Source organism: Galeopterus variegatus, unplaced genomic scaffold (genome assembly GCF_000696425.1).
Source record: "Galeopterus variegatus unplaced genomic scaffold, G_variegatus-3.0.2 Scaffold14, whole genome shotgun sequence".
NCBI classification, from domain to species: domain Eukaryota; kingdom Metazoa; phylum Chordata; class Mammalia; order Dermoptera; family Cynocephalidae; genus Galeopterus; species Galeopterus variegatus.
The window spans coordinates 627,779-647,391 of NW_007726125.1; the positions used below are offsets into that span (position 1 = coordinate 627,779).

At 50.5% G+C, this 19,613-nt stretch overlaps 1 protein-coding gene across 1 annotated transcript in view; it reads left to right on the forward strand.

Annotated features, from left to right (window-relative positions):
- The window catches only part of SEMA4B (sema domain, immunoglobulin domain (Ig), transmembrane domain (TM) and short cytoplasmic domain, (semaphorin) 4B), a 29,668-nt gene that overhangs the window by 2,347 nt on the left and 7,708 nt on the right, over positions 1 to 19,613 (forward strand). The window contains exons 3-5 of the mRNA XM_008565846.1: positions 14,859 to 15,022; positions 15,192 to 15,254; positions 19,286 to 19,384. Of these exons, the coding sequence (XP_008564068.1) occupies positions 14,859 to 15,022; positions 15,192 to 15,254; positions 19,286 to 19,384 (326 nt within the window). The remainder of the gene's footprint in view (positions 1 to 14,858; positions 15,023 to 15,191; positions 15,255 to 19,285; positions 19,385 to 19,613) is intronic.

Consider the following 19,613-nt stretch of genomic DNA (forward strand, 5'->3'; position numbering starts at 1 on the left):
GGGGGGGCCCCCCTGTGCGGCCCCCCCGCCGGTCCGCCTGCCCATCTGCTTGTCTTTGATGCTGACCAGAGCCGGCCGCGGTGCCGCCGCGGGGTGGAGGGGGCCGGTGCTCGCAGTCCTTATAGGTTCTGGTATTGCCAGCAAGTCGAAGCAGGGCCGGGAGCCGCTGGGGGGTGGGGGGCGGTGCCGGATCCTCCCTCCCCGCCTCCCCCGTCCCTGGCTGGCCGAGGCAGCCCCCAGCCCCGACGTGGAGGGACCCCCAGACCCTGGAAGCGACCAGACCGGGATGCGGGCCCCTCTGGGCGCCGACATTCCCAAGCCCTGGAGGCGACCCCTCCTTAGAGTGACCTGGAAGTACCATCTTTGTTGGCCGGGTTTTTTTCTTGGTGCTCACATCTGCTTCTGTGGCCACCTTCCTTTTCAGCCCTCCTCTCTTTCCTCTCCTTATTCCCTTTCATTTGGTTGCTTCCCCAACTTTGCCTGGGGCCCTCAGGCTTTGGAATCAGAAGGATCTGGATTCCAAGCCCATTTCTACTACTGGTCAAGTAAGTACCTTTTGCTCCTTGCACCCCAGTTTCCCAGTCTTCAAAATGGACACAGTCATAGGTACCTTGCAAGGCTATCTTAGGGATTTAATGAAACTATGTGTATTATTTGAGCATAACATATGTGTCCAACAGATGTTGTTTTTCCAGTCCCTTTAACTTGCTGGTTGCCACATTGTATGAATTAGAATAAAGCATGTATAAATTAGACTGAAACTGTACCTTCAGTTCCTTCTCTTTACAGCATCCTCATCCCAAAAGCATCCTATTTACAAAAGGAAAGAGTAGAATCAGCATTTAAATTAAGGCAGGGCCTTAGTAGCCAAGTAACTCTATCTGAACCTCTATCTGAAACATTGTAGATGGGCAGGATTCAAATCCTGCCTTAGCCACTTAATAGCCATGTGACCTTGAGCAAGCTATTTAACTTCTGGGCCTTGATTTCCTCATCTGTAAATAGAGATAATAATAGCACCTACCTCAAGATTGTGAGGATTATTAAATCAGTGCATGTTTGAAAAGTCCTTAGGACAGGGCTTGGTACAGAAACCACTCAATAAATGTTAGCTCTCATTCTTGTTATGCATTAAGCTCCAACTTCATTCCTGCACATCCTGCACAGAGCCAGGTGATTCTGCCTGGTATGGGGGCAGTGCTGGGCTGTTAGTTGGACTGCAGCCCCTTGGGTGCTCCAACTTGTGAAGTGATGATCAGGTGTGTCCGGACCCAGGCCTGCTGCCTTGCTTTTTCTGTTAGGCCCTCTCAGCTTTGGGAGAAGGCAAGGTGAGATGGGAACAGATGCTCCGATGGGCTCCACTTACAGTCCTGGGAAAGCTGAGCTAGCTTATGGGGCCATGTCAATCGCAGTAGGTCTTGTGTCCAGCTCTGGAACTGGATGGGGCCACTCCCAGGGCGACTAGACGGCAGAATTGGGGAGCTTTGAGGGGGAATGAGAAGCTCTGCTTCCCAAGAGTAGCTGGAACATTTGGTTTTGTTCCATGCAGCTCCAGGACCTGGACAATTTTCACAAATTTGTGACCATTCGCAGGCCAGAGTACAGGCTTCTGCCATGCACCAGGCAGCAGCCCCAGCCCAAGTCACTCAGGTTCATCTGTCAGGGCTGCCGCAGATGGGCATGTATTTTTCACACTACACAGGTGTCAGCTGAGGGGTTAAGAGGGCCTGAAATACAGTCCACTCTCTGTTCTCCAAGCTGGGAATCCTAAAGAAAAAGAACCCTTCTGCTGTGTTCTTGGGGCTGGGTCTGCCCAGAGGAGACTGTTTTTTCCAGTCCCACCAAAGCCCTAGAAGTAGTTTAGCAGTGCCTGGGTCACCTGAACTCATGTGCACATAGCCACTGTTGACCAAGCTGCCACTACTCCCCCAAGTGCTCCTTTCTTGGGCTTCCTCCTGGCCCTTGACATCCGCCTCCTCACCCCCATCTACATGCAGGTCCTTGGGCTGGCTGGGAGTCCCAGAGGGGAATGCCTTGGTGACTGAACAGGCTCACCCTCTGCGCGTGGCCTGAGATGGTTTACTGCCTCATCCCTGGGGGCTTGTTAGATGTTCCTGGCAGCCTGCCCATCCTGGGCAGGTCCATGGTGACTATAGGACGCTGGGTCCCTCCCTTAACTTGTCTCTTAGAGAGAGAGGCATGAAACTGGAGACCCCTTTCCTGCCATTCACCCATCAAGCCCCTTTCCCACCAAAGTGCGCCAAGGACCTGGATGCATAGGGTCAGTGGGGTATGTCCGTGGTTTAAAACAAAATCCTGGGGACTGGCTGGTTAGCTCAGTTGGTTAGAGTGCAGTGTTCATAACACCGAGGTCAAGGGTTTGGATTCCCGAACCAGCCTGCTACCCCCCCACCTCCAAAAAAAGAAAAATCACTTGAAGTAATGTCCTGTTTAATTTGCATCTGGGGTTCTTCAGGGAGCCCTCATTACTGTTGATAAGCTGCACATTCCTGGGACCCTCAGGATTCGGACCCCACAGTGGTCTCATCCAGTGGCCAGTAGGGGGAGGAGGACTGGTGGACAGTCACTGGCAGCTCCAAGATCATCTGGAAGTCTCTGTGAAAGGAATGCTTCAAAGAAGTGTGTGGAATTTGGGTTCTTTTGCATTGGAAACTGCCCTGTGGCATTCCAGGATGAGGGTCTCAGTCAGGAGCAGGAGTGATGCTGAGTGGGGACAATGGCCCTGGGTATGGGAGCTGTGGAGCCCAGTGCCTCCCAGCCTGGCCATGTGGGAAGAAACAAAACAAACCTGCTCCCATGGCTCACCACAGTCTTACTGGGTTCCCTTATTTGGTCAATTAAAGGGAGTTATTAATTTCCCCCTGCCCCAGAAGCGCCTGGCTGGAAAGCTCTGGACACAGTGTTTCTGAACCAGATTGTAAATAAATCTGTAGGCCTGCAAACTGCAGTCAACAAAACCCAATTGAGCCAAGAGAATGGGGCATTTGACACAAATCAGCTGCTTGTCCTCTGACCCCAGAGCAGGCTCCCAGGGTCAAGACTGCCCTGAGAAGCCCTGATGCTGGCCGCTTGTTTGAGTCTTCTCCCCACTGGTTTCTGGCCTCCCTCTGTGATGTGGCCTCAGCCCGACATGAGCCTTTCTTCAGTTCTGTCCTGTGGGCTGGCAGCTTTGTGGCTCTTCAGAGCTGAGCGGAAAGAGTTCTAACTGTGGATGCTAAGAGCCCAGCTTTGGAAACTAGCTTGCCACCCTAACTAAATGCACAGTCTGGGGCAAGCTCCCAGCCTTCTGCAAGCTTTTTTTCACATTGGCAAGATAGGAATAATAGCAGGACCCATCTCAGGATTCTGAGAAGATTACATGAAATAATGTATGTAAAGTGTTTGGCATGGTGCCTGGCACGTGCTACATCCCCAGTAAAAGGTAGCTTCTGCTCTGCTAGAAGTTCCCTGCCGGCCTTGTTTGGGAAGGTTATTTGCATCAGTTTGGGATATACTGCCTGAGCACTGGCTGTATGCTGGCCCTCTGCTAGGTGCCAGGCCAGGGCTGCCCCATGCACAGGGAATAGAGTAGTGCAGACCTGCCCTTCCCCTGCCCCCATGGAGAAGACAATGCAAGCCCCCTGAGGGCTGATTGGAGGTCATTCCCAGTGGTGCTGCTTAATGTAAGCCATTTTTCAAGGGCTCCTGGTTCAGCCCTTGGAAAGTCGTCCTTTGCCCCAAGATCTTCCTCTGGTTAGGGCTGGACTGCACCCCTCCCTCCCTGTCCTTTGCTGATTCTCTTCTGCCCTCTGCATAACCTACATTTAGCTGATGTTGAAATGCCTGTGTGCCATCCCAGGAAAGCTGTAAGCTTACACAACTTTTGGGGCACATCTGAATATACCAGCTTGTGCATCCTCCAGGCAAGGGCGACAGAGGATGGCACAGGGCCTGAAGAAAAGGTTGGACTTGGGTCATATCATCAATCACTCCTTCCTTTACCCCTTCTTAGGGCCTATGCCCTCACCCCCACCCCATGGATGCTCAGGCTGTCACAGGGCTCCAGAGGTCGCTGCTGTGGCCATCCCTGAGGGTCAGGAGGAAGAGGAGCAACAAAACGTGAGACTCCTGTGGTCCAGGCCTGCCCATCCTCCCTCACATTAGCTTTTTGGGGAGTCTGCTCCCCTGGACTGTGTTCTCCAGCTGCTTTTCCCCAGCTGGCCCTCCCTGTCCCTTCTCTTTGCATTCCGTCCTCCCTGTAATGGGAGTTCTCCTGTGTCAAGGGTAGAGAATGGCTTACCCAGAGGTAGCCATCTTGGGATAGATACCTGAGGTCCCCTAAGGGCCCCACTCCATCTCTTGCCATTCCCCAGGCCACAAGCTTTTCCTCTGCTCCTACCCCTGTGGGGTCTCCCTGGTCACTCCTTAGCCATCACTCTTATGTGACCATCTCTGCCACAGGGTAGGAACCAGCCCTTCACCCCTTAGGTGGCACAGCTGGTGTTCCAGCATTCAGTGCCCAGAAGGTAGAAGGTGAAGTAACAGGTATAGAGCTACTGTGCATACCAGGCTTTTAGTTGTCTTATCTTACAGATAGGGTAGCTGAGGGTCACAGAGGTGAAGTGTTTTGCGCAAGTCATAGAGTTCTGCCTCCCCAGCCTGTGATCTGACCTGTTCTGTGTTCTGCACTCCTGGGTCCATCTGGAAGCCCATCCTGTAGCCTAGCAGGCTTCAGAGGAGGGTGGGGTCTGCAGCAAGGAGGTTTCAGTAGGGTGGTAGGTAGGAGACAGAAGCCCTTATTTTACCATACTCCTAAAGAGGGGTCAAATTAACCAACTCGCTTCCTCTTTTTGGGGCTCTTCTTGCTCCTCCTCCAGGAGAGGTGCGAGAAGAAGAAGAGGGCAGAAAATGCCCATGGTGGAGCACCTACTATGTACTGGGCACTACGCTTGGATATGGAGGTGGATTGTTTTATCTCATACAGATGAGGAAACTGAGGCTCAGAGAAGCCAACTCATATTTTCAGGTTCACACAGCTAGAAAGGTTTGGGACCAAGGTTTGGGTCACAGATCTGACTCAGGAACCACATTCTTTTTATCAGAACAGCTGCCTCCTGCTTCACCTATGAATTGTACAAAAGCAGCAGAATGACCCAGCTTAGCCCTTGAATAATTGATAGGTTATATATTTTCATCTGGTAAAGAAATCTGTTGAGGTTATTCCCTGGACAGAGCAAGGGATCCAGCGGCAGCCCCGGTGGCATGGCCATAGCAGACTTGCCAGGAATGTGGTGCACAGGAGCCTGGGAGCAAATGTCTCAGACAGAGATTTGCACAGTGGGGGGCAGTGGGCCAGGGCCAGCCTGGAGATGTATTTTGTTTGGTGTCCAAGTGTTTTAGAACATTTTTATTTTTATTTTATTTTTTTATTTTTTAAAGATGACCAGTAAAGGGATCTTAACCCTTGACTTGGTGTTGTCAGTACCACACTCACCCATTGAGCTAACCGGCCATCCCTATATGGGATCCAAACCCATGGCCTTGGTGTTATCAGCACCGCACTCTCCCGAGTGAGCCACTGGCCAGCCCCTTTAGAACATTTTTATTTTTATTTTATTTTTTTATTTTTTAAAGATGACCAGTAAAGGGATCTTAACCCTTGACTTGGTGTTGTCAGTACCACACTCACCCATTGAGCTAACCGGCCATCCCTATATGGGATCCAAACCCATGGCCTTGGTGTTATCAGCACCGCACTCTCCCGAGTGAGCCACTGGCCAGCCCCTTTAGAACATTTTTAATTAGTCAGTGATATTTAAAACTTAGGAAATTTTATGTAAAAATTCAGGTTTCCACTTTTCTGAAGATCTGGCAAGGCTGGGCCCATATTCCACATAGCAGCAAGTATCTGGGACTAAGCAGCAGCCACTTCTTCAGAAGGGGCTCCTGCCTCCAGGTGGCTGAACCCTTCTTTCCCTGCAGGAGTGGGCTTCTGAGGTGGCTGGGGTCTGGGCATTTACCCAGGGAAAGCATGTTGACCATCTTGCATGTGCAGAAGGTCTAGAGCAAAGGTGGGGAGAAAGGAAGGCAGTAGCAGGAGTGGGGGGCATGGTTAGGGCCACCCTGATTGTTGGTGACCCCTGATCTCCTGATCTGTGCAGAGCCGGCACTTCCACATACTATGTTTGTTTAGTCTTCCCAGCAGTGCTGCAAGGCCTCCCTCAGAGAGGGCAGGTGGCTTGCCCAGGGCTGCTCAGTGGTAAGGTCAGGATTCACGCATGGGTCTTGTGACTCCCCAGTGCTCTTTCCACTCTCTGAGGCTTGTTTCCCATTTCCCTGCGGCACTTTCAGATGTCACACTTCTGTCTGTGAACCTGGTATTCAAAGCTGAGCATTCAGTGCTCTGGGGAGGGCAGAGTGGAGGCAGTGCTTCTCACACACACTCTTGTGAGCACGAAGCTTCAGGACCTCCATACTGCCCCCTTTGAATCTGGGGCCTCTTCATGGACCAGAGCACCCTGAATTGGGGGATTCTGTTATTCATTCTTTCAATCAACAAATGTGTATGGAACAACTCCTTGGAACTCACCTGACCAGGTGATCCAAATATGGGAGTGTATTAGTCCATTTTTGTTGCTTACAACAAAATACATGGAACTGGATAATTTATAAAGAAAATGAAAGTTATTGCTTACAGTGTCTGAGGCTGAGAAGTCTAAAGTCCATCTGGTGGTGGTGACAGTGACCCAGGGGTCTCACATTGCAAGATGGTGGAAGCAGAGAGAGACTCTCCTCTCTCTTCTTTCAAAGCCCTCAGAACCACACCCCTGACCACCATTTTTAATCGTTCACTACTGCATGGTCCTACAATCCAATCGCTTCTTCAAGGCTCCCCCTTTAATTACCATAATAGGATTTCCCATCCTCTTAACAGTCACAGTGGGGGCTGTTCCTAATTTATAAAACTTGGGGAACACAACTCAAGCTTCAGGGAGTTTTGGGGGCACATAATTCAATCCACAACAGGGAGATATGAATAAGACATGGTCTTGATCCTCATGGCACTCCCAGCTTGGTGGAAGAGACAGGGAAAGAAAGCCCATCATCATCATCATCATTGTCACCAGTGCACTGCGAGAGGCAGGAACAGAAAATAATGGACACACAGAGAAGGGCCCTTGCCCAGCTGGAGATTCAGGAAGTCCTCCTGGAGCAGGTAAAACCGATCTGAATCTTAGAGGATGAGTATGAGTTAGTTAAAAGGAAAGGCTTTCCAGGCAGAAGAGACTTGCCTGAGCAAAGACTACAGATGAGAAATGGGCTCTGAGTTGCAGTTCTGCGTCACTCAGGTGAAATGGGAGTGAGTGTGTGGTAAGGACTGGTGAGTGAGGAGCTTGGATAATGGGTCTCCATCGAAGGTTTTATATGGGACAGTGATGGTTCCCAGAGAGCCCTCTAGCTGCAGCACTACAGCTGGTCTTAAGGGACAGGCCCTTTGGGAGGCCACTGCAGTGGCCTGGGAGAGAGGGTGGTAGCCGGGCTGAGGACTCTGGTAGTGGGGATTGTGAGTGAAATGGATTTGTAAGATATTGAGGAGGGGAAATTGGCAGGATGTGATTATAGATTGGATGTCCATGGGAGAAGGAGGAGGAAAATATGGCACCCCGGAGAGTGGTGCCACACAGGGACACAAGATCCCAAGCCAGGGAGTGAGAGTGGAAGTTGGCAGCAGTAGGAGCTGTCCACGAGGGTCTCCTGCACAGTGGGGTCTGGTGTGTTGGAGGAAGAGCTACACTTAAATGAAGACACTTGGTCACTAGCATCTGCATCATTGAAGTGGGCATGGATGTGTGACCCAGGGGCTTGCACAGAGTAAGAAGAGCAGGGCCAGGAGCAGATCCCAGAGAAGCAGACCGTTCGAGAGCCCAGACCCGAGAGGCTGGATGGGGGTTAGTAGCAGACTCAAGCCAGGCTGCCCAGGTTCAAATCCCAAAGCACCATTCTTCCTTCCTGAGTAACTCACCTGAAAAATGGAGATGATAGATCCTACCTCACAGCAACCTTGAGAGGCTGATATGACTTATCCATTTAAAGGGCTTAGTAAGTGCTAAAGTAGCTCTTTGAGGGATGGAGGCCCAGAAGGAGTGTGAGGGAGACACGAGGTGGTCCTTGAGACTGTTGGCACATAGACACCTAGAAGACAGGGGCCTTCAACAAGGCGGCGGGGTCAGCATCTGGGATCACAGCCGTGAGGTGATCCCTGGGCCTTGGCAGGGCTGCCCTGACTCCTGTCAAGGAGTGAGTGAGAGGTGAGGAATGGACGTGGCACGGGGCAGCTCTGCTCTTCAGGAGTTTGTCTAAGCGGGGAAGGGAGGCGCAAACAATTTGGGGTGAATATTGAAGGGAAAAACTGCCTTCCGAGGGGTAGAGTTGATGGCAAAGGATTTGGTCTCTGAGGAGATTGGGGCAGGAAGTTGAGGTTGTTGATGTCTGGCCCCAATTTCCTCAGAAAAAATGGGGACGTCTGTGAGGGGAGGAAGGGGACCCTAGGGCAGAGGCCTCAGGAGAGAGGAGTTGTTAGGGAACAGGCAGCCCCTGAGCAGAGGGACGAAGAGCTGCCTGTGGTCCGAGTGGGCCCCGTGGACTGGGCAGTGGATGTCAGGCTCCCCAGGTGATGGCCGCAGTGTGTGCTTCGTGGCAACACCAGCTGGGGCTGCCTGGGGATTCTGGCAGGAGCTCTTGGCCTGCTCGCTTGGGGCATAGCAGCAGTCAGCTGGGCTTTCTGGGGTATGCCCCTGCAAGGCACGCAAATGCTTCCAGCCTGGGTTCCCTTGCCCTTCTTGCTTCTTTCTTGGTCACTTCAGTCCACGGGGAGGACTTTGGGCACACAGTACCCCCTCCTACCTAGAGTGACCCTTCTGTGGTTGGGTCTCTGCCCTGGCACTGGCCTGGTGATGGTGGAGTTTGTCCCACTCCTCCACTCTCCTCCAGCCTGGGGGCAAGGTGGCTGCCCTGCCCCAGCACTGGGCGGCATGCAGGGAAGGAAGTGCATCCAGTTTGAGAGCTGTGCCCTAGTTTGCTGCTGACTGCTGTCCAGTCAGCGCTTCTGCTGTGGAGGTGGTGCTCCTGCGGTACAAGTGGGTCCAAGGTTCTGGTGACTTGGCATGACGTCCCAGGGGAGGAAGTGCTCCAACAGAGCCTTTCAGGAGGCTGTCCAGGAACTTGTCCTGGCCCAGGCCCCTTTCTGGGGGGCAGGAGGAGCAGCTGGCGGCCCTCTCCCCACTGAAGGGCCCTTCCCTGCTCCAACTCCACAGGGAAGCTGGTGTTTTCTGGCCTAATCCTGCTGGGGCCTGTGGAGGGCATGATGTTAGGGCCAGGTCAGCATCTATCTGCCCGGAGCCACCGTGGAGAGAAAGGTGGGGTGGGGCTCTGAGTCACGGCACTGCCACAGCTCACTGGCTGGCCTCGGGTGGGGACTGCCCAGGGTGGGGATGGTGCTGAGCCCTATTCCTGTCTCACCCCAGAGAGCTCAAAGCTTCCGGCTGAGTCACAGAAGGGGAGAAACTCTAGATGGGGCTGGGGCTGAGTTGTTCCCACATCACTTCCTGCCGAGAGCCCCACACCCTTGAGGTGGGGAGTGACACCCTGCAGGTGGCTCTGACATGCCCAACCCAACATGCCCCCTCTGAGGAGGCGTGCTCCTGGGACAGCCCCAGGCCAGCCTCCATTCTGCCTTCTTGGAGGGTGGACTGCATAGTGGGGAGCACTGGCCCTGGAGAAGCTGCCAGCTTAGGCCTGCCCAGGGTGGATGGAGAGGTTTCATTCCGACTGGGAAAACCGGCCGCCGCCTCACGCAGGCCCAGCTTTCTTGGTACTGGACTAACCCGCTGGGTACATGGATTTGGAGGATGTCTGAACAGCACAGGGGCCCAGGAGACCGGGCGAGACACTCTCTCTGGCACTGGAGCCACAACAGAGAACAACATAAAGCCTAAGATGGACCCTGAGGGGTACCAGCCCTCACAGGGAACAAAATGCAGAGGCAAGCCCCTCCCAGTTACCTCTGCACAAAGGGCACCCAGGAGTACACACACAAGCATGGACAAGCCCTGCGGGATGGTGCGCACAGACATATACACACACACACGGGCAAGCTCAGGCAGCACCCCACACACACGTCTGTGCAGTCATTCTGTCGCTCTAGAGGTGACCCCAGGTACCTGGGCACTTGGGCAAGAACACCTCTCAGAATACCACTGAGCACAGACCAAGTCACCCACACAGCGCATGCCTGTAGCACACACATCCTGGTTTCTAAGTTGATGCTCTCTGCTCTGGCCATATGACCCTCATGTGACCAGGTGTAGGCCTAGGTAGAATTGCCCAGGCTGAGCTCTTTAACCTCTCGGATGAGGGAGGCCTAGCTCACCCAAGCAGCCCTGCCCCTCTGGCAGCTCTCACTGGGCTGGATTTTCCTGCAGGGCTTTTGGATTTTGTTTTTGAGCCACTCATTGAGTGTTGATCCTGTGCCAGACACCATGCCAGCCCTGGGATAACGTGTGCAAAGTTGTTTTGGGTAAAGCTCTCAGTAAATGAGGGTTATTATGTATATTATTATTTATATACGTAATCTGTTTTCTTCTCATAACAACCCTATGAGGCAAAGTGCTGTTATTGTCCCCATTTTACAGATAAGGAAAGTGAGGCGTTAAGAGGTTAATTGGCTTGTCCTGGTGGCACACAGCTAGTTAAATGGCAGAGGCTCGATTTGAACCCAGGTCTCTGGCTCCAGTCTGCACTTTTGACCTCTGTCTTGTTGATCCTGCCCATTGGGAAGCCAGCCCCACTTGGACCAGCCCTGGTGAAGTCCACAAGGGCAAAGAGGATCATGGGGCCAGGGCCATCAGCACACCGTGGCTTCGAGTCTGAGGCTAGGGCAGAGGGATGAGGGCAAGGATGGAGGAGAATGCTCAGAATGGGAATGCTTGGTGTTAGGGGCCCTTCACCTGCTTTTCCAATGCACATTGCACGTTCTGCCCCTTTGTCATTTCATTTACTGTGCTCCCAATGGGGCTGGAGGAGATGGGGGGCGTTCTCAAGTAGCTGGCTCGTTTGGAGGGCTGGGCTGGACCAGGGACTGGCTGCTGCCCAGGCTTCCCCTCCAGTCTGGCTGTGCTGTGTCTGTGGGACCCTTGGCAGGTTTCCACCCCTCTGCCAGGCCTAAATGGAGTCGAGCTGCCACCTGGGACTTGGGCTTATCTCTGACTCTAGGCGTTTCTGTACCTGGACAGATTCCAAGGGCGGCCTCCTGCCTCGACTTACGGGACCCACCCAGGTGGAAACGCCTCTCCTCTGAAGGCAGATAAGCATTAGCAAATGTGAGCCAGCCCTTGCCTTCAGAAAACTTTGTGGAGGGGTGCAAAAGATAAGGAGGGACCACAGTAGTTATCAGCCCTTGTTTCACTGACTCCTCATGAGCCTCCAGTGAGTATTTTTTTTTAACTTATTTTTCACTGTCCTCCTAAGATGTATGAGGAAACTGCCACTCAGTGAGATGATGTCTGCACTGCCCTATAGAAGGGCCCGCTTGATGCTTCTCAGAGTGTGGTCCTTAGACCACCTACTCCAGAATTACCTGGGAGCTGGTAAAATTGCACATTCTCAGGCCCCATCCCAGACTAGCAGCAGCAGAATTTTGGGGGGCAGGCCCTGGGTCTGCAGTTTATATCTTCCAGGTGATTTTGCTGCATCCTACACTTCGCAGACCATGGGTTCAGGAAGGAAACTTCCTGGGCCGGCCTTCTACCCCAGCTCCTTTTTTGCTGTGGGGCTCTGCAAAAGTTGCTTAAACTCTCTGAGCTTTGATTTCCTCCTTTGTAAACTGGAGATAACAACAGTATCTACCTCACAGGATTGTGGTGGAGATGCAGGGAATTAGCATCTGCAACATGGTTAGCACAGCACCTTCCCAGGGGGAGTGGACCTGTAGTGGCCAAGGGGAAAGGGCTCCTTGGGGTGGTGGTTCTTCCCAGGAGCAGAGCACAAGAAGGTCAGGCGGCTTGTTCCACGGGACTCATCATTTGCACATAAAATGCAAGCAACTTGATGGGGCCCCAAGGGGTTGGGGAAATTTCTGACCTAGGAAAAGTGGGGGGTCAGTGCCGGGAACTTTCCTTGGGCCTCCCAATGCATAGAATACTGATGGGGAGTGGTAAGGGGTTGGGAATCTGAGGCAGAAGACTAGAGTCCAGTGGGGTTCTGGACTTTAACTAGTGTTAAAGGAGAGTCTCTTAGTAGTTTAAAAAGGTCTCTGGACCACAGCTGTCCTATATGATTTCAATAGCAGAGTTTGGGCTCTGGGCCTTAAACAGGACTTTTCCCTGTGAATTCTCAGTGTAGTCCCACTTCTAACTCTGGTTCCAGAGTGTGACAAGACTCCCAGCTGCAGAGCCACATATATTCGCATAAACTCCTGCACTGGTCTCCTTGTATCAGCACCTTCCCTCACCAGGAGACATTATGACTAGCAGCCTTGGGACCCCTGTCATCCTGTTGACTGGCAATATGCTATCCATCCCATGTTTCAACAGGTGTGCTAGGAAGCCCCACCTGAGGGCTCACTTCAGCATTAGCTGCCAGGTAAAAAGCTGTGCTTTCCTGGAAAGGTTGGTATGTGTTCCTCCTCTTGGACATTGGGGACAAAGCAACTTCGTGTCCTGCTTCTCTTAGACCACTGAGAGGCTCAGCGCTGAATGTACAGCCCATCTCTGGTAGCTGTATGAGGACCCCGTGACCTTCTCATGTGAATCTGTCCTTCCTTTCTGGTTTAGATGTTTTCCTCAGATTTGTTTTTTCTCTGCTCCTGATTTTAATGTTTATATTTCACTACTTTCTTTTCTTTGTATTCCTCACCCTTTGTGAAACCAGGCTGGGGTGTGTAAAAACACTCGATACATAAATACCCACGAAGTCGCCTTCGTGACTGCTTTGCTGGCATGTTGCACTTGCCGCTTCCTCAGCTTCATGAGACTGTTTGTCTGTGTGGTCATAATCCACGGATCAGCTGGGATCTGCCTGGGTCCATCAGGGTGGCTGCTTTTTTGCTTGTTTTTCTGTTCTCATCAGCTGCTTAGAATTTTAAAAATAAGTTCTTGCCAAACCCGTTACTCAAAGCATAAACAGTACCCTGGTGGATAGGTGGGTGAGTTTCTTTTTTTCTTCTCTCTAATTTATATCTTCCACACTACACAAATATAACCTGCTTATTATAGAATCCAAAAATGATAAATGGGGAAAGAAAAGAAAAAATACCTATAATCCTATCAGGGATCCCACTTTTCTGCATTTTGTGATACATTCGTATGGATTTTTTTTTCCTGTGCTTATATTTTTCCACAAAAAATAGAATCCGACCATATATACTATTTTATAACCTTCATTTTCACTTAGTGGTAGGTAATTAGTATCTTTTACTTATTACATATTCTGCAACAATGAAAGATATTTAAAATTTATATCAAGGATACATGCACATAATTTTTTTTTTAAGTGTAGAAGGGCTTATTGTAAAAAGCAAGAATTGTCTTGGTTTTCCTTGGCTCTAGGCCTGGTTAAAAGAGGCAACTTTTAATCATTTACGGTTTTTTGTTCATCTGTGGTTTCCTCCATATCTCTAAGTGAAATGCTTATGGCACTATTTCTTGGCTTATCTGACCTCTTTACTTGCTGCTGAGAAAAATAAGGTTTTCCATCACTTACATCACCCTTCTCCACCTCCTCTCAACATATGTTGCCACTATATTTAACTTCCTTTCTACTGGTTACCTTTGCAATTTAAAATAATACACTTAAACCTCTCGATTTCTTATTCCACTAGTCATTGACAGCATCTTGTGACCGTCTTCACTCTCAGGTCAAGATAATAGTCTCCGTTCTTACTTAACCGCCACCCTGCCTCATCATGGTGTCTGTCTGTTGTGTGTTCAAGTTTCGGAGGTCAAGGTTGATAACACTGTCTTCTGTTTAATAACCGTCAGTCTTCCATGAGTGAGGGGGTGATGCTCAAAGGTGAGACCAGTGCCTAGCGTTTGCATTACTCTGCCAGCATAAATCATGGTCACTGCAGGGCTGAGGAATGGGCTGCACTTATATCTCCTTCTCTTTGGGTTTCATGGCACTCAAAGGAGAGTGTTAAATGTACGTTCCTTTCTTATATTCTGTTAATGTGCTCAAAAACTATCACTTTATATTTTAGTTTGCTTTATATTTTGACCATGCCTTTCTTTTTTTTTTTTTTTTAAAAAAAGATGACCGGTAAGGGGATCTTAACCCTTGACTTGGTGTTGTCAGCACCACGCTCAGCTAGTGAGCTAACCGGCCATCCCTGTATAGGATCCGAACCCGTGGCCTTGGTGTTATCAGCACCGCACTCTCCCGAGTGAGCCACAGGCCGGCCCGACCATGCCTTTCTTATACAGCTTTGTTTGCTTGTTTTTCTGGAATTTCTAATATGACATCATTTTTACCAGCTGCATAGTAGTTCATTAAATGGAGTATCTTTTATTCTCACCTAGTACCCTATGGTTGGACTTACAGGTTTCCAATTTTTCATTAATGTGAACGGTGATATAATTAAGGTTCTTTTACATACATTTCTGTGCATTTGTTTCTTAAATAATGTTTGAGAGTTCAAGAATGCTGCTCCCCTTTAAGCCTGACCCCCTGCCCCCAGCCCCTTGCCACCCACTCCCTTGTTGAGCTATTTGTGATTAATGTGGCCTATTCTAGAGGTTTCTAGAGGTAAGAAGTTTCTCGTGGAAGGAATGGCCCCCAAGTAATGTCCATCTTTCTCTCCCCAGGCTCTGAAGAGCGGCCATTCCTCAGATTTGAAGCTGAAAATATCTCCAACTACACAGCCCTTCTGCTGAGCAGTGATGGCAAGGCTCTGTATGTGGGTGCCCGAGAGGCCCTCTTTGCACTCAATAGTGACCTCAGCTTCCTGCCAGGAGGGGAGTACCAGGAGGTGAGAGATGCTGCCCAGGGCTGGCTACACTGGGCAGAGGGTGGCAGAGGGAAGATGGACAGGAAGCTTGACCTTCTGGGTCTGAGGATGATGCAGACGTGGAAGGAGGGAGGCTCAGCAAGTCCTCCATTCCCCTTACACACTAACCTTTCTCTTTGTCATTCCCCAGCTGCTGTGGAGTGCAGATGCAGAGAGGAAACAGCAGTGCAGCTTCAAGGGCAAGGACCCGCAGGTGAGCCAGTAGTGGAGGCAACCTGGGCTGAAGGAGTGATGGAGGGTGGTGGACCTGGGCCCAGGACAGAGGCAGGAGGTGGGCGCAGATATAGCCAGGCGTGGTAGAAGGGCATAGCCTTCTGTAATGGCCAGACCTGGGCTTGAATCCCAGCCCTGTACTTATTATCTCTATGACCTTGGACAAGTAGATTCACTCTCTGAGCCTTAGCGTATGAACCTGTAAAGTGGGGATGATAGTGCTAGTCTCACAGGGCTTACTGCGAGGACTCAGTGAGCTAGTAGGTACGAGGCACCTGCACACAGTAAGTGCCAAATAAGTGTCAACCTCCAGCACATGCAGTCACTGGGTGGGGTGGGAGTTGTGGCCCTCCGCAGATGGGCCCTGATGTAGCAGGTCTGACTGATTCTGATTTGGTTTTGGCCAAACCATTGGGTGAGGTCTGGTCCAACCTTGGGTTCTCCTGGAGGACTTCCCCACCATTCCCAGAGGCCCCTGAGTACAGCAGGTGGTGGTTAAGACAAAGGCAAAAGAGCATAGGACTTGGGGTCAAGATACAGGTTCAAGTCCTGACTGCCCCTGACTCGCCATCTCTTCATTCACCATTTATTAAGCACTTGCTCTGTGCTCATGTATTTTTAGGCACTGGAGATGAAATTGTGGAGGGGAAAAAAAAGTAAAAAATCACTTAGTTTAAAAGGTAGTTAAGAAAAAAAAAAGGTGGCCAGGTTACACTTCATAAAAAATGACATTTGAGCCAAGATTAGGAGGTAAAGTAGTTGACCATGGGATACCTGGAGAAGGAACAGTACTTTGGATTTCACTCTGAGTAGGATATTTGGGAGCCAGTGGAGGGCTGAGCAGAAAAGTGACATGGTCTCACCTGTGTTTTAAAAGGGTCACTCTGGCCACTGTGGTAGAACGTAGCCTCCAGGAAGTAGGAGAGAAGGAAGGAGACCAGTGAGGGGAAAGAGATAGTGGTGGCTCAGACTGGGGTGGTGTATTACTCCGTTTTTGTAGCTTATAACAAAATACTTGGAACTGGGTAATTTAGAAGAAAACAAAATTTATTGCTTACAGTTGCTGAGGCTGGGAAGCCCAAAGTCCATCTGGGGGTGGTGACAGTGACCCAGGGGTCTCACATTGCAAGATGATGAGAGCAGAGAGAGAGAGAGAGAGAAAGACAGACTCTCCTCTTCTTTTAAAGCCCTCAGAATCACACCCCTGACCACCGTTTTTAATCCATTCACTACTGCACAGTCCTACAATCCAATCACCTCTTCAAGGCTCCACCTTTTGTCACCATAATAGGATTTCCCACCCTCTTAACAGTCACCGTGGGGGCTAAGTTTTTAATATGTAAAACTTGGGGCACACAATTCAAGCTTCAGGGAGTTTGGGGGGAACATAACTGAATCCACTACATTCCACCCCTGGCCCCCCAAAACTCCTGTCCCTTTTACACACAAATACATTAATTTCATCCCCAAAGTCTTAACTTGTTTCGACTCAGGAGTCCGAAGTTCAAAGTCCCATCTGTGAAATCAATACAAGTTATCTACCTCCAAGATACAATGGTGGGACAAACATAGGGTACATATTCCCATTCCAAAAGGGAGCAATAGGCCAAAAGAAAGGAGAAACAGGTCCCAGACAAATCCAAAATCCAGCAGGGCAGACATTAAATCTCAAAGCTGATGAATCTTGTAATTTGACTCCATGTTCAACGTCCTCTGCACGCTGGTGGAGGGGTTGGGTCCCCAAGTCCTTGGGCAGCTCTGCCTCTCTGGCTTTCCTGGTCTCAGGTGATGCTTTAGCTCTCACAGGCTGGTGCTATACACAGGTAGTAGCTCCACAGGTCTGGGGTCTCCATGGTGGTTCTGCTCTCATGGCTTCACTAGACATGGCACTGATGGGGTTTCTCTGCTGCAACTCTGATTGCACGTTTCCACTCCGCATTGCTCTAGCAAAGGTTGTCTGAGGTGACTCTGCCCCTGCAACCAATCTCTTCCTGGGCCCCCAGGCTTTTCCATACATCCTCTGAAATTGGGGTGGAGGCTCCCAAGCCTCTACAGCTCTATCATTCTGTGAGCCACATGGATGCTGCCAAGGCCGCTAGCTAGTATTTTCCAAAGTTACACGTCCAGTCACACCTGGGGCCAATTTACCTACAGCTGGAGCAGCCAAAGCAGCTAGGGTGCTGGTGCTGGAAGCAGCTTCTCAAGGTGGCCCTGGGCAGCAAGCCCTTGGAGGGTGCGTCAGGCCTGTTCCCCAAGACTATTTTGTCTCCCTAGGTCTTTGGGCCTGTAATGGAAAGGTTGGCTCCAGAGGCTTCTGCAGTGCCTTCAGGGACTTTTTCTCCTTCTCTTGATAATCCCTTTCCTTTGTACTAATCTTAGTACCATTGAATTTTTCTTCTGAAAATGCTCTCTGCTTCTCCACCACATGGTCAGGCTGTAAAATTTCCAAATCTTTACACTCTGCTTTCCTTTTAAATTCTGGCTTTATGTCATGCCTTTGCTGCCATAACTCAGCATAGGCTGTTACAAGTAGCCATGCAGCTTCCTTAATGCTTTGCTGCTTAGAAATTTCTTCTGCTGAGTACTCTGGTACACAACTGCTAAGTTCCAACTTCCACAGTGTCCTAGGGCATGGACACAATGCTGCCAAGTTCCTTGCTAGTTCACAGTGAGGGAGATATTTGCCCCAGTTTCCGAAAAACTCCTTCTTATTTCTATCTGAGACCTCCTTAGAATGGTCTTTACAGTCCATATTTCTGCCAGCATTCTGCTCGCCACCAAGTAACCAGTCTTTGAGACATTTCAAACTTTCCCTCGTCTTTTTGTTTTCTGAGTCCTCCAAACTCCTCCAACCTATGCCTAACACCCAGTTCCAAAGTTGCATCCACATTTTCAAGTACTTGTTATAAGCAACACCCCACTTCTGGTACCAATTTCCTGTATTACTCCATTTTTGTAGCTTATAACAAAATACTTGGAACTGGATAATTTATAGGAAAACAAAATTTATTGCTTACAATTTCTGAGGCTGGGAAGTCCAAAGTCCACCTAGCGGTGGTGACAGTGACCCAGGGGTCTCACATTGTAAGATGATGGAAGCAGAGAGAAAGAGAGATAGACTCTCCTCTTCTTTTAAAGCCCTCAGAACCATGCCCCTGACCACTGTTTTTAATCTATTCACTACTGCATGGTCCTACAATCCAATCACCTCTTCAAGGCTCCACCTTTCGATTACCATAATAGGACTTCCCACCCTCTTAACAGTCACAGTGGGGACTAAGTTTCTAATACATAAATCTTGGGGCACACAATTCAAGCTTCAGGGAGTTTTGGGGGGGCATAATTAAATCTACTACAGATGGTATCAATAAAGGGAGCAAGAAATGGTCAGATTCTGGATGGGCTGAAGATGGAGCCACCAGCATTTCCTATTAGAAAGCTGTGGGCTATGAGAAGCAAAAGGAGCCAAGGCTGCCCCCAAGGTTTATGGCCTCAACAACTGAAAAGGTGGAGTTGCCACTGAGAGTGGAAGAATCTCAGGAGGAGCAAGTTTTTGGGGAATGGTCAGAAGCTCTGTTAGAGATGCATTAAACCCCTTGTGGAGGTAATACATGACTCTGAGGCTCAGGGTTCAGGACTGAGTATTTCCTCCTGCTCTGGCTGTGGCTTTCTCACCAGATTGGTTGGGAGGGAACTCTGGTTTTCACTGAGTTTCAGAGGAGGACCCTCAGGGGCCAAGGCAGCCCACAAGGTGGGATTCTGTGCCCTTATCCCCCTGACTGAAGGAAAGTTTGCCAGTCACAAAGCTAGCTGAGCCCCAAGGTGCCCTGTAGAGTGCACTCTGTGGTCACTGCCTGCTCTGCCCTAGGAAGCTCCTGGATTCTCATTTGTTCCCGGACTTGAGTGTTCCGCTCCCAGGCCTAGCCTTGAGTCTGGAGGGGAGGGCTTGGCGGTGCTCTCTGGTGGCATGCTTGGGCCCGGGCCTGACTTTCTCTCCTTCCTTCCCCTCAGCGCGACTGTCAGAACTACATCAAGATCCTCCTGCCACTCAACAGCAGCCACCTGTACACCTGCGGCACAGCTGCCTTCAGCCCTGTGTGCACCTACATTGTGAGTGCCCCTCCTCTACCCTGGGGCTGGCCTGGGAACTGCCCCTCTTTCTCCCCAGGGAGCTGTTCTTTAGCACCAACCCCTGGTGAAGATCAGGGCCCAAGGGGAGACTTCTAGGTAGCAGTGGGCTCTGAAGCCTACCACCCTGGCACCCAGCCCCGCCCGACAGCCGGGGTCTCCCTGCAGGGGGAAGGACAAGGGTGCATGCAATCACCCACACACAAAGACC